Source organism: Egretta garzetta, unplaced genomic scaffold (assembly GCF_000687185.1).
Source record: "Egretta garzetta isolate BGI_Z169 unplaced genomic scaffold, ASM68718v1 scaffold333, whole genome shotgun sequence".
NCBI lineage: Eukaryota > Metazoa > Chordata > Aves > Pelecaniformes > Ardeidae > Egretta > Egretta garzetta.
In genome coordinates, this window is record NW_009259179.1 from 889019 (window position 1) to 902327 (window position 13309).

At 62.9% G+C, this 13309-nt stretch overlaps 1 protein-coding gene across 1 annotated transcript in view; it reads right to left on the reverse strand.

The window, feature by feature from the left end:
- The window catches only part of MUC4 (mucin 4, cell surface associated), a 13718-nt gene extending 1370 nt beyond the window's left edge, over window positions 1-12348 (reverse strand). Inside the window, exons 1-26 of the mRNA XM_035891234.1 lie at window positions 10537-12348; window positions 8553-10092; window positions 8013-8152; window positions 7638-7802; window positions 7401-7556; window positions 7089-7219; window positions 6768-6856; window positions 6316-6492; window positions 6070-6213; window positions 5840-5959; window positions 5425-5627; window positions 4658-4736; window positions 4250-4420; window positions 3993-4094; window positions 3549-3785; window positions 3100-3234; window positions 2828-3006; window positions 2542-2701; window positions 2343-2445; window positions 2252-2258; window positions 1599-1782; window positions 1433-1506; window positions 1045-1109; window positions 559-758; window positions 172-340; window positions 1-85 (exon numbers count right to left, since the gene is read on the reverse strand). The exon at window positions 1-85 is cut by the window's left edge and continues 125 nt beyond it. Coding sequence (XP_035747127.1) covers window positions 1-85; window positions 172-340; window positions 559-758; window positions 1045-1109; window positions 1433-1506; window positions 1599-1782; window positions 2252-2258; window positions 2343-2445; window positions 2542-2701; window positions 2828-3006; window positions 3100-3234; window positions 3549-3785; window positions 3993-4094; window positions 4250-4420; window positions 4658-4736; window positions 5425-5627; window positions 5840-5959; window positions 6070-6213; window positions 6316-6492; window positions 6768-6856; window positions 7089-7219; window positions 7401-7556; window positions 7638-7802; window positions 8013-8152; window positions 8553-10092; window positions 10537-12348 — 6627 coding nt within the window. The remainder of the gene's footprint in view (window positions 86-171; window positions 341-558; window positions 759-1044; window positions 1110-1432; window positions 1507-1598; window positions 1783-2251; window positions 2259-2342; window positions 2446-2541; window positions 2702-2827; window positions 3007-3099; window positions 3235-3548; window positions 3786-3992; window positions 4095-4249; window positions 4421-4657; window positions 4737-5424; window positions 5628-5839; window positions 5960-6069; window positions 6214-6315; window positions 6493-6767; window positions 6857-7088; window positions 7220-7400; window positions 7557-7637; window positions 7803-8012; window positions 8153-8552; window positions 10093-10536) is intronic.
- Between the last annotated feature and the right edge of the window lie 961 nt (window positions 12349-13309).

Genomic DNA, 13309 nt, shown 5'->3' on the forward strand with positions numbered 1-13309 from the left:
CAGAGTGCCGAGGAAGGCGGCGAGGCTGACGGCCAGTCGCTCGCACTGGGTGCCGGTGGGGGAGAAGATGGAGAAGGGGAGGCAGCTGCAGATGGGGAGGGAGGAGCTGTGCTGCCATGGGGAGACACGGCCATGCCTGGTGGTCTTGTCCATCCCCAGCACCGCTGCTACCTGCACGTGGGTCCCTCAGGCAGGTGCTGGCACTGGCCCCCATGCTGGCAGTAGCCCATCTTGCAAGGGGAGATGCAGACGAAGCCGATGGTCCCTGCATAGTGGAGCTCGTACCCTTTGTAGCCATACAGACCGCAGGGGAAATAGTGTCTCAGCTCAGCCACCGTCACTGGGGAGGGATGGCATGGGTTCGGCCACACGGCAGCATCACCCCTTGATGCTTCCCCAGGTCTCCCTGAGCTGGATCCGTGCCTGCAGTGGGGACTGCCACCCACATCCCTCCCCCACAGGCACTACCCAGACCCCAGGGCATGCAGGGTGATGGGGCAATGGGGACAGCGGGGTGTTCCCCTCGGGCTCCCTGGCTTGGCGCTGGGAGCAACTCACGCTTCACCAGGTCGGTGATGTTGTCCCGGTACAGGTGCTGGAAGACGAGGTGTGTGCCCACCTCCCGCCGCCACCGCCGCCCATTGAAGGCACCGGTGATGGCCCCCAGCAGCTCCTCGTTCAGGAACCGGATGACGGTGCCACGGCTGTCGTAGGCAAACTCGGACACCACCACAAAGATGAAGCCATCGCTGTCTGTCCTGCGGGGAAAGGATGGGGCTGCTGGCAGAGCCACTGCTGAGTCAGTGACCGAGCCTCACCGTGCCTCAGTTTCCCCAGTTGGGGGGTGGTAAATCAGGGACGAGGCAGGAGATGGAAGGTGCCATGGAGCTCGTGTCTCCAAGGGTTTATCAGCATCAGGGCTGGAAAAACAGACTCTGGGGTGGGGGAAAATGCCCTTTGTGTCCCAAACCCTGTGGCCCCATGCCCAGTCCTGTCCCACAGGCTCCCTGGGGTGGGCAAGGGGCCACTCCACAGCTGACTCACGTCTGGGTGATGTTGGTGTTGCTCTGGAAAGCCTTTACCTCCAGGGATCCCAGGATGGCTGAGACCTGTGGCAAGGGGAGCAGGAGGGCGTTAGGGGAGGGCAGCACAGCACCAGCACAGGGAGAGGCTGAAGGGTGATGCGGGCACTGTGGCCAAGCCCCAGGGGCTGCTCTGGCCTTTTGTTCACTGGCTGGGGACCTGGCACATGGCCACAGCCTCAGCCGGCATCACGTGGCTGGCACTGCCTCCCTCTGGCCCTGCGGATCTGCTGGATCCCCGGGGATCCCATGCGAGGGGGGCGCACAGAGGCACGGGCACCCCAAGCTGCCATGCTGCCTGGGGTGCCGGTGCATCCCCTTCCCCGAGCCCATCCCCTCCGGCGACGTACAGTGCCATTGATGTCCTCAGCAGTGGCGTTTTGCAGTGTCCTGACACGCAGCCGGACGCTTCTCCGGGGAAGATCTGCCGGGGTGAAGCCACAGCGGTGATTCTGGCATCCCGGGACCGGGACAAGCGGGGTTGGGGTTCATCCCCCACCAGGCACAGACACCCACCTGTGCTAGGCAGCGGCCGAAAATCCCCCCCCGCCACCAGGCAGTGCTGGTCGGTGAAAGCTGAGGGGCAGGCGCAGGCAGGGGCGCAGGTGACGGGGTGCAGGTGGCAGTGTCCCCCGTTGCTGCAGTAGCCCTCAGGGCAGGAGCGGGAGCTGCAGGGTGAGCCCCAGCCCGGGCCCCCGCCCTGCGATGCAGCAGGAGGCTGGCTGCAGGGGCAGAGCCCCAGCACACTGATCCAGCCTCAGCCACTCCATCATGCCTTTCTTCCAAGTTTTGGGGATATTTTCATGCATTAGGACTTTTAGTATAAAATCAGATTCTCAAGGAAAAGCCCTGCACACCCTCCTCCCAGCTGGAGCCTTTTGCCCTTGTGAAATCTCAGCTTGCTGCATTAGAACAGGAGCAAAAAACTTCACCCCAACCCCACCACAGCCATCTGAACACGTGATTTGATTTTAGCCCCCCCCCAGCCTCTGCACATGCATTTGAACTTTGATGGGATGAGATTTTTTTTCCTCTGAAAGAGAACAATTTAATGGGAAAAGTTTTCCTTGCAGGTGGATTAGTGAGATCTGCAGCCTGGGAGCACGAGGGGTGACTGGACTCTCGTCCCTTCTGCTAAGGACAGCAAGGGCTTGGGTACAGAGCTCAACCAGCTCCCTCTCCACTCCTCTCCGGCCAGTTTGGGTCTCATGGGCCAGAGGGTGATGGGGACAAGGACCATGCCCACCAGGGTGCCCATACTCACCCTCCTCACCGGTCAGGCAGGAGCAGGCGTAGCTGCCCACCGTGTTGGTGCAGGTGGTGTTCCCCGGGCACGCTGCCCCCTGCACGCACTCATCGATATCTGCCGAGGCAACGCAGCATGGCACCGGGAGAAATACCTCGGCTGGGGTCCCATGGGTGCCCCGGGTTCCCAGTGGCCATGGCCAGCCCTCGTCACCTGAGCAGTGCCGCCCGTCTCCAGTCAGGCCGGCCGGGCAGGGGCCACAGCCAGCGTGCGAGTCACAGCCCACGCCGGGGAAGCATCCCTGGGCGCAGGGGTCTGGAGGGTCCTGGCAGAAGGGACCCGAGTAGCCACCCTCACACCTGCAGGCTGCCAGCTGGGAAAGGGACAGTGACACTGGCTCAGGGGACATGAGGAGGACGGGTAGACAGGGAAGACAGCCGGCATGACTGGCATGGGGACAGGCATGGTGTGGTGCTGGAGGAGGTTTCCGGCACACTACCTGCAGGGAGGACCCCCCGAGGGTGACAGTGTCGCTGTAGTCACACTCCTGGCTCCTGCTGCAGCTGCAGAGGGTGAAGCGGAGCTGGAGGAGGGCAGAGAGGTTGTTGGACCCGACCGCCTCCAGGCTGATGGTGAGTGGGGCTGTCCCGCGGGGCTCCCACGTCAGGGTGCCGCTCTCTGCCGAGGGGAGAGGTGGGAGTTGGAGAGGAAAGGGGCTGGGTGGCTGGTGTCCCCCATCCTGTCCCAGCTGCCCCATCTCTCCTTCCTTACCCGATATGTTGAGCTCCGACGAGAGGTGGGGGACAAAGCGTGCGCCCACCCCCACGGCATGGTACTGCCTGCTGACCCTTTCTGTCCTGAAGGCCACGAGCGCCGCGTCACCGGTGATGACGGGAGGGAAGGCATCTGAGGAAAGAGCAGCCCAGCACACCGCTGGTTGTTTGCTACGTGGCCTTGGCAGCCCTTGGCTCTGAGTCCCTCCTGGTGAGGATGGGACCCCAGGCAGATGCTGCCATGACTGCCCACCGACAGGGCCCTCGTGTTGCACAGCATGGTGGCATCTCCCAGGCTTGGAGACCAGCCAGCTGGGCAACACAACTCAGAGACCTTGGTGACTTCTCTCCTGACTCACATGGAGCAAGAATGCCCAGGGAGGGAGCGGGGCACTGCCCGGTTACCCAAGCCATGCCCTCCTGGAGGTGAGGACTTGATCTGCTTACTGAGTACTGTCTTCTTCTGCTGGAAGTCGGCTGCGAGGGTCTGGGTGGCCAGGCCCAGGGCCATGTCCCCTGTGCTCAGCGAATCATAGATGCACTCCTTGCTGCCGTGGCACTGCGAGGCTGCCAGCTGGTACTGGCTTTCATTCTCCTGCCGCAGCCGAGACAAGAAGATGGGTGTGAAGTTCATTGCCAGTGAGTCCAGAGGCTGAGCGAACAGGCTGTGCTCTCCAACGGCCCCTGCAAGAGAGCACACCACGGCTATGACCCTGGGTTTTTAAGGTCTGTTATATTTTAGGGTTCATTTCCACAGAGCAGTGAGGAGAGCAAAGGGCTTCCCTGGCATCACTTTTACTCAGACAAGTGTCTAAATGTCTTCAGCCTAAGCATGGCCAGAAGGTACAGGAACAGGGGGACTATCAAGGTGGATCCCAAGCCTGGACTTACAGGTCATCCCATAACTGTAGATCTCCTCCTCACTGCTGTTCACAGGGATGCTAGTACCGTTCGGCATCTGGAAGTCGTCTGTCGGGTCGTGGTCCCACACACCTGGTAGAGCATCACCAGAAGACTGGAGTCCCCCATGCTGGGGTTGACCTCCTCTCTGGTGCTTGCTGGTATGGTACCCCAGCATTTTCCAGCCTGCTTTGGGGTGGGAAGGAGACTTTGCACCCTGGCTCTGCAGCGGTGCCAGAAGTCCTCACCCAGGAGGCCCTTGGTGCTGTTGCGGTACCGATCAGGAAGGCTGCAGACCACGCTGAGGATCCCGGAGGTGGCCGAGATGGAGATGGCAATGGCCCCGTCAAAAACAGTCGTGACAGAAGAGTCGTTGACTAGAAGGACACCAGGGCTGTAGTACACCTTGGCACCCATATCTGCAAGACAAGGAGAGCACAGAGGGAGAGTCCATGCAAGGCTGGGGTCTGAAATGATGCCCCTGAATTTGGGGAGGGGAGTGCTCCCCATTCACTTCAGCTGAGTCAGAGACAGGGTGCAGGTGGGAGGCCTTTGATGGAGCTCAGAATGGCTGCTCTCATGCTGGTCTCCAGGGCATAGGGACACCCCTTGTCCCTCCCAGATACATTTAACATTTAACAGCACATCCTTCTCACCTTGGGAATGGGAAAACTGGATGGTTTTGTCATTCAGGAGGACTTGGATGTCACCCTGGCTCCCCAAGTTCCACTCGACCTGCAAATCACGGCAGATGTCCTGGTCAGTCCCTTCCTGCCATCCCCCCATGCTGCGCACACTCAAGTTAAACCCTGTCCTCCTCCAGCCCCAGCTCAGCCCTGGGGGCTGTGTTGGCATGATCTTCACCCCAACAAACACATGATAAAGCAGCTTTGATGATTGCACAGAAGAGGAGAGCAAGCTGCCCCCCACCACTGCTGGCATGGGGCACACATGGGCTGCTCGGCTGACCATGGCAGCGTAGAGAGCTGTGCCGGTGGGCTCCAGGCTCCGAACCCCCTCCTCATGCTGCTTAATGGCTGCTTCTGGTGACACCAGGAGATTCTGCTTACTGAAACGGGTGTGGGGAGCAATTCTGCAGTTCAAGGAAGGGTACACGCTTGGGCTACGTGTCCACAGGAGACTGGCGATTGGGGCGAAGGGTGAGCAGTGAAGAGGGTGGAACAGACCATGGTCCTGCAGAGCTCCAGGCCCTTGCTGGCCATCTTGGAGATGTTAGAACTGTGTCTCATCAGTCTTAGTCCAACCCGCTGCTATTAGTACTTTGTTGGGGTTGTGGGAGGTGCCAGGGAGAGGACAGGGGATGCTCTGGCAACTTGTAGGTGATGCAGAGGTGATGCCCAATCTGCCAGAGGGGTTTCTCCCATTAGAAGCTCAAACTGATACCCAGGTCACTACTACTCACTGTTGTAGTGGTGGTGGAGATGTACTGGGCAGCGAAGGCCATGAAGTTGGTGGCCTGGGCCGTGCCAGTCCGGGCTGTGCGCCCATGCAGCACAAAGCTGGTCTGGGCATCGCTGGCCAGCAGCAGGACAAAGTCCCCCAGCCCATTGAAGGTGTAGGTGAGTCCATCCAGGGTGGTGATGTGGGGGTCCCCGAAGGCACCAGCTGGGGTCCAAAGAAGATGGAGCCATTTTGGAAAGAGGAAGAAAAGCAAATGCTGTTGTCATTGCATGGAGGAGAGCAGCTCCTGGTGCTGGGCTGGGCTCAGCCGTCCCCACCGGGGTGCTGCAAAGTGTGGTTAATGCCTGGGGTCTGCATACAGCTGTGCCACCCACTCGGTACCCTGGCACAGAGGAGGTAGAGCCCTGGGCACTCACCAGGGGTGGGTGGCACATATCCCTCGCAGCCGACCCTCGGTCTCTTCTCAGCAAATCTGGCACAGAACAGGGGCTTCTCCACACGCCGGCAGCACCAGTCGAATGCCTCCAGCTCCCTGTCTGAGGAGGAAGGCAACCGGGCGCTGGCAGGTGTTGGGGTCCCTGCTGCACCTGCAGAGGTCCTGGTGCTCAGGATGTTCTAGGGCAAGGGAGCGCTGGTGCCCACTTACCAGCAGTGGGGTGGATGGGGAGGGTCCATGCTCTCTCCTGCCAGCCTTCGAGCAAACTCCCGTCTTGGTACAGACACCGCACCCCGGCTCCGGCCGGGCTGGGGGATGCACTGCGCAGCAACCTCACGGACATATCCATTGGGTCTGAAATGGCGTGGGGGGGATCACAGACACCCCCAGAGCAGGAGGGGACCCCCTGCCATCCCCCCACCCCACGTCTGGCCCTGGGGGGGCCACGCTTGGCACCTCTGCTCCGGCGGTAGCGGGGGTCCAGCTCTGCCTGGGGCTGGGAGCAGGGGCAGGGTGGCAGCTGGCCATTCCAGACGGCCGGCGCTGGCTCAGCGTCCAGCCACGCCAGGCACCGCAGCCTGTAGTTCACCCGGGAGCGACTGTCCAGCCTGTATATCCACAGCCCACGCACATCTGGGGGAACAACCGGAGAACAGCACAGCCCTGGACAGGTCTCAGGGAATCCCCTGGGACAACTGTCCCCGGCCATTGACCTCACATGAGGTCTCCAGGCTCCCTCTAGAGCCGGTGTGGCCATGGCAAGCCACAGCAGGGCACAGGACACCCATGCTCTGCTCTTGGTGACCAGCCCTTGCTGACCCATCACCGCAGGGACGTGTGCTGGGGACATGCTCCCAGCACAGCACACAGGGCTCCCTCCATCCCCAAGGGTTCCCCTGGTGCCGTACCGGTGCCAGCACCGCTGTGCTGGTCAGGTCTGTACTTGACAGCTGGTGGCTTTTGAGTCAGCTCGTTATTTTGGGCATAGCCATCTCCGCTGTGTGGAGAGAGGAGGTTTGGGGTCACCCTCCCAACACAAACCCTCTGCTCCCTGCAGAGCAGCTGGGGTAGGAACTGCTGCGGTTTGGAGGAGAGAGGGTTTAAACGGGACAGGATTGCTCTGGGCATGGGAGCTGGGCTCTTCTGGGGATAACATCTCCGATGGTCCCAACATAGTGCTGGGAGAAATACCTGCTGCCCCAGAACACAGCCAGACATGTGCACAGCACCTGGAGAAGCCGATCGAGACGTTGCCCACAGCCAGCTTGGTGTAGTCCCACCGCATCCCGCCGTCCTGGTAGAGCAGCAGGGCAAAGGAGCGGTTCCCATTGGTGGTGAGGACCACTTGGTAGGTGCTCGTCTGGAGAAACCCAAGGCACCCCCTTAGCACCCCCAAAGCCTCCCCTGCTCTCCCTGCAGTGCAGAGTGAGGTGGTGAGACCTGAAACACCCACATCAAGCCGGGGGAGACCAGCAGCCCAGCCCTGTCCTGGCCATCGCTGGCACCAGTCCTCTCCATCACCCAGGTCCCCCACTGCTCACCTGACTGTCATCCTGCTGGGACGGGTACGCCGGAGCCTTCTCCCACGTCACCTTCAAGCTCCATTTTGCTACATAGGGGGTTTTCAGGTATTTCTCAATCTTTGCTTCCACATCATGGACAAGGGGGTCTCGGGTAGAGCTGAGGGTGGAGTACTCCTGCCAGTTGGCAAGACAGAGGGTTAAGTGGGCAATTTGGGAGCTGGGCTCTCCCAGGAGAACATCTTTGGTGGCCCTGACCTGGTACCAGGTGGTGCCAACACCCTGGGAGAAATCTGCATCGTCCCAAAAGGCGGCCACCATTGGCAAACTCTCCCAGCCGCTGAAGCCCTGGGGAGGTGGGTTGGGGTTGGAGGGGACGTAGTTGTCCGTGGGCGGGAAAATGATCTGTCCGTTATCTGTAAACTAACCAAAATAACTCATGATTTGCTGACATCCCAGGCAGCTCCTGGGATGGCTTTTAGCCCCCATGGGTGAGCAGAAGTCAGCCATTTTAAATTGCAAAAAAATTAACATTCAGATGAAATTAAATTTCTGCTCCATTTCCATGTTTGTTTTTTTTTCTACCAAAGAGGCTGCACATCCCTTATGTGCTTGGCAAGGGGGGGAACTCACGTAGAGAGCATCCCGCAGCGACTTCCCGAAGGGGAACCCAATCTCTGGCTTGAACAGGGGGGAGTTAAAATCCACCGTCCTCTGGACGCACTCTCGATCCCCTCCCTCTGTGCCGAAGGGGTAGAGCGAGGCTGCTGGCACTGACACGGGCAGGAGATTAATCAAAAAGGTGAAAAACCATTAATGTCTGCTCCATCCTTCCTGTGGCCAGGGCAAACTCACCTGCTTGCCACCGGGATGCTGTGCCTGCACTCATAGAATCATAGAATCACTTTGGTTGGAAAAGACCTTTAAGATCATCAAGTCCAACCCCGCAGCTGGACCAGCACTCTGATGGCTTGTAACCCAATTTTTAACCCAGTTATTAACTTGGAATAGGATGATCTCAGATGTCCTATTTCACCTTTTCCCATGGATCTGGCAGCCCAATGCGCAATGCAGACGAGTCACCCTGGGCCAGGCCGTACCCTCAGCTATCCGTTTGGTTCGCTGACAGCCCCTTTCCTGCTCTTTGCCTTGGGAAGAAGAAAATCTACTTACTGATAAGCCCATGGGTGGGTTGGGGCTCAGGGTTTCTGTGGCCAGCGGTGGTGTGGGCAGATGTGCTTGGTGCTGTGGCCGGTCCCCTCTGTGTCCCAAAGGCAGGAGCTGGGGTGGTGGCAGGGCTGGTGGTGGCTGATGGTCTGCCCGGTGCCGCGGGGGCTGGGAGCCCCCCTGCCTCCTTGGCTGGGCTCACTGGGGCTGTGGGTGCAACAGCCATGGTGCTGCCCGGAGACATGGCCGGGGTGCTGCCCGGAGACATGGCCGGGGTGCTGCCCGGAGACATGGCCGGGGTGCTGCCCGGAGACATGGCCGGGGTGCTGCCCGGAGACATGGCCGGGGTGCTGCCCGGAGACATGGCCGGGGTGCTGCCCGGAGACATGGCCGGGGTGCTGCCCGGAGACATGGCCGGGGTGCTGCCCGGAGACATGGCCGGGGTGCTGCCCGGAGACATGGCCGGGGTGCTGCCCGGAGACATGGCCGGGGTGCTGCCCGGAGACATGGCCGGGGTGCTGCCCGGAGACATGGCCGGGGTGCTGCCCGGAGACATGGCCGGGGTGCTGCCCGGAGACATGGCCGGGGTGCTGCCCGGAGACATGGCCGGGGTGCTGCCCGGAGACATGGCCGGGGTGCTGCCCGGAGACATGGCCGGGGTGCTGCCCGGAGACATGGCCGGGGTGCTGCCCGGAGACATGGCCGGGGTGCTGCCCGGAGACATGGCCGGGGTGCTGCCCGGAGACATGGCCGGGGTGCTGCCCGGAGACATGGCCGGGGTGCTGCCCGGAGACATGGCCGGGGTGCTGCCCGGAGACATGGCCGGGGTGCTGCCCGGAGACATGGCCGGGGTGCTGCCCGGAGACATGGCCGGGGTGCTGCCCGGAGACATGGCCGGGGTGCTGCCCGGAGACATGGCCGGGGTGCTGCCCGGAGACATGGCCGGGGTGCTGCCCGGAGACATGGCCGGGGTGCTGCCCGGAGACATGGCCGGGGTGCTGCCCGGAGACATGGCCGGGGTGCTGCCCGGAGACATGGCCGGGGTGCTGCCCGGAGACATGGCCGGGGTGCTGCCCGGAGACATGGCCGGGGTGCTGCCCGGAGACATGGCCGGGGTGCTGCCCGGAGACATGGCCGGGGTGCTGCCCGGAGACATGGCCGGGGTGCTGCCCGGAGACATGGCCGGGGTGCTGCCCGGAGACATGGCCGGGGTGCTGCCCGGAGACATGGCCGGGGTGCTGCCCGGAGACATGGCCGGGGTGCTGCCCGGAGACATGGCCGGGGTGCTGCCCGGAGACATGGCCGGGGTGCTGCCCGGAGACATGGCCGGGGTGCTGCCCGGAGACATGGCCGGGGTGCTGCCCGGAGACATGGCCGGGGTGCTGCCCGGAGACATGGCCGGGGTGCTGCCCGGAGACATGGCCGGGGTGCTGCCCGGAGACATGGCCGGGGTGCTGCCCGGAGACATGGCCGGGGTGCTGCCCGGAGACATGGCCGGGGTGCTGCCCGGAGACATGGCCGGGGTGCTGCCCGGAGACATGGCCGGGGTGCTGCCCGGAGACATGGCCGGGGTGCTGCCCGGAGACATGGCCGGGGTGCTGCCCGGAGACATGGCCGGGGTGCTGCCCGGAGACATGGCCGGGGTGCTGCCCGGAGACATGGCCGGGGTGCTGCCCGGAGACATGGCCGGGGTGCTGCCCGGAGACATGGCCGGGGTGCTGCCCGGAGACATGGCCGGGGTGCTGCCCGGAGACATGGCCGGGGTGCTGCCCGGAGACATGGCCGGGGTGCTGCCCGGAGACATGGCCGGGGTGCTGCCCGGAGACATGGCCGGGGTGCTGCCCGGAGACATGGCCGGGGTGCTGCCCGGAGACATGGCCGGGGTGCTGCCCGGAGACATGGCCGGGGTGCTGCCCGGAGAGACGGCTGTTTTCTTCCCCCAGGCAGGTGCCGCTGGAGATGTCTGGAAGCTGGGAGGTGATGTGCTCACTGCCTGTCCCCTGGCACGGTTGGTGGTGGCTGTGGGAGAAGTGGTGCCTGTTGCCAGCTCAGGGGGAATCTGCCCAGCTGCTGGCTCCCCAGTTGTACCAACACCAAGCAGGGATGAGGGGGTGGCTGCTGGCTCCTCTGCTGGGCTGTGCGGGCTGGGGAGGGGTGAAGCAGGCTCCACGCTGGCAGGGCTGGGACTGAGGACACCCCAGGACCCGGCAGTTTTCTCCACCGAGGGGGTACGCGCTGCTGGGGATAGGACAGGTCGCTCGTCTTCGCCAGCTTCATCGTGCGTCACAGCAAGGGACAGGGCACTGCTGGTGCTCGTGGCCTTCGCTGTGGCAGATGGCATGGCTGCGGTGGCCCTGGTCATCACGAAGGTCTCCCCGCCGCCTGAGGTGGCTGGTGGGATGGTGTTGCTGGGGAACACGGTGGTGGCTGGCATGATGGCCGGCATGGTGGCCAGGCTTGTGCCAGCTGTATTGGAGACAGGCACATGGGTGCTGTAGATACCATCCGGGGGTGCTGCATCCTCCGTGCCGCTCTCAGAGGGGCTGGTGTTCGCCCAGGTGGTGGTACCCCCAGCACCTGACTGGGACGTCGCTGTAGTCTCCCATGCGTGTATGTGGTCAACAGTCAGCAAGGACACCCTGGCCGTGGGCTCATCCTCAGCAATTGGGCTGAGAGCCCTTGAGGCTGGGTCATGGGTGCTATTGGTGGCCTCAGGAGATGGCCTCGGCGTGGCACGGGGTCTGCGTGGAGCAGAGGCACTGCTGAGGACAGCAGAGGGGCGTGCTGTGACCCTGTTGAGATTGGCATCACCTGCTGTCTCTGCTGGACCAGTGACAGTGATGCTGGGGGTGACTGAGGGTGCGACCACCACCGGGTGGGTGTTCCTGGGAACAGGAGGGGACACACTGGCATCTGGCTCAGCTGTGCTGTGAGCGAGGCCAGGGGAAGGTGCTATGACTGGCTCCAGAGCCGTGGGTGACATCGTGCTCACGATGGCCACTGCTATAGGGCTTTTGCTGCCCAGGGCAGAGAGTGCCAATGGGGTGGCATCACTGGTGCCTGGCACAGCCACCCCAGCCGTAGGACTGAGAAACCCCAGGGGCAGCCCCGCAGCCTCGTTCCCCATGGTGGGAGAAGCCATGTCCATGTCCGAGTCCATGTCCGAGTCCGTGTCTGTGACGTGCTCAGCAGTGCGATAGCTGTGGTCCAATGCAGCCACGCTTGGCCGAGCAGCGATGCTGGCTGTGGTGGTGGGTGACGCTGGCAGGGCTGTCCCCAGGGTGGTGTCATCACTGGGGGGGGTACCTGTCGTGGCACCCACCCCCATGTTTTCACCGGGGGTTGAACCTGGAGCTACCTGCATGGTGTTGCCATCTCCTGCTGGCTGGGACCTGCCCCTGTCTCCCTCCACGGCTGTGTTTTCGGGGGGCAGCAGTGTCATGGGCTGGGGTGCCTCGCCAGTGGCAGTGTTGGGGAGGGGGTTGGCTGTGGCCAGCACTGGGCTGGGGTTAGCCACAGCTGCTGGGGCCGAGCGACTGCCCCTGGGAGCCAGGGAAGGCAGATCTGCTGGGGGCCTGGTTTTGGGAGCATCGGTCCCTTGGGCAGGTGGTTCTGCTGATGGCCCGGTGGTGATGAGCGCATGGCTGGGAGCTGGCCCCACTGCACGGGCACCTGGGTTCTCCTTTGTGCCCATGTCCAGGATTGCTGTCCCTACCACTCGCCCCATGGTGCTGCCATCAGGGTGGGGGTCACCTGAAGCATCCATTGCTGGCAGTGGGGTGGCCAGGGACAGTGGGGACATGACTGCTACCGTCTTTTGGGGGATGCTGGATAGAGACAGCCCCAGAGGCATCCCTGCAGTGGCACTGCCTTCCAGGAGAGGGGGGATGCCTGCTCGCGATGCCACGGGGATGCTGGCAGCTCAGGGTACCCCTGGGGTGCCTGGCACAGCCTTGCCTGTGACTGGTGCAGTGCTGGGTGAACTCATCTCTACCAGCAGTGGTGGGGCTGGCACAGCTCCAGGGGTGACACCAGCTCCCGGGGCTGCTGAGCCTGCAGTGGGACCAGGCTGGCTGGGGCAGGGAGATGCATGGGGCACAGGCGGGATGGATCTGGTGTCCCACAGCACTGTGGGGGCATTGCCACTGGCCAGTGATGCTGTTTCCTTCCCTGCTTCACTGATTGGAGTTTTGCTAATGAGGGAGGATGGATGGGCAGCTGGCCCAGTCCCGATGCCATATGCACCAAGGGATAATGTTGGTGCAGCAGCAGCTCGAGGGGCCCCGTCTGGCTTTGCTCCACCAGTGCCCGTGAGGGACAGGAACATGGCCATGCTGGGTCTGGCTGGAGGGGATTCGCCTGCCGTGGTGGCCCCAGGGCCTGCTGAGGGGGTCTGGGGAAGCAGAGACATAAAGGGCCCCAGAGATGGACCACCAGGGCCATCGGGAGCTGCCTGGGAGGACAGCCTCATGCTGAGCCCCACAGGGGTAGCTTTGATCCCCAGGGACACGGTGCCTGCTGTGGGTCTGGTGCTGGGCTCACGCCTGATGGACACCAGCTCAGCACCAGTGCTTCCAAGAGCTGGGAATGATGGGGTGGGGACGTGCTTTGCAGCGGTGACATCCATCGCCATAGCTGGTGTGCCCGGAGCTAGCGCCGTGGCCTGGGAGTGGGTGACAGCACTGGGTCCAGGCAGCCCATCTCCAGCCGTGCCAGGGGCCGCGCTGTGGCTGGGGGGATGTGTCCCTCCTGCGCCCGGCACA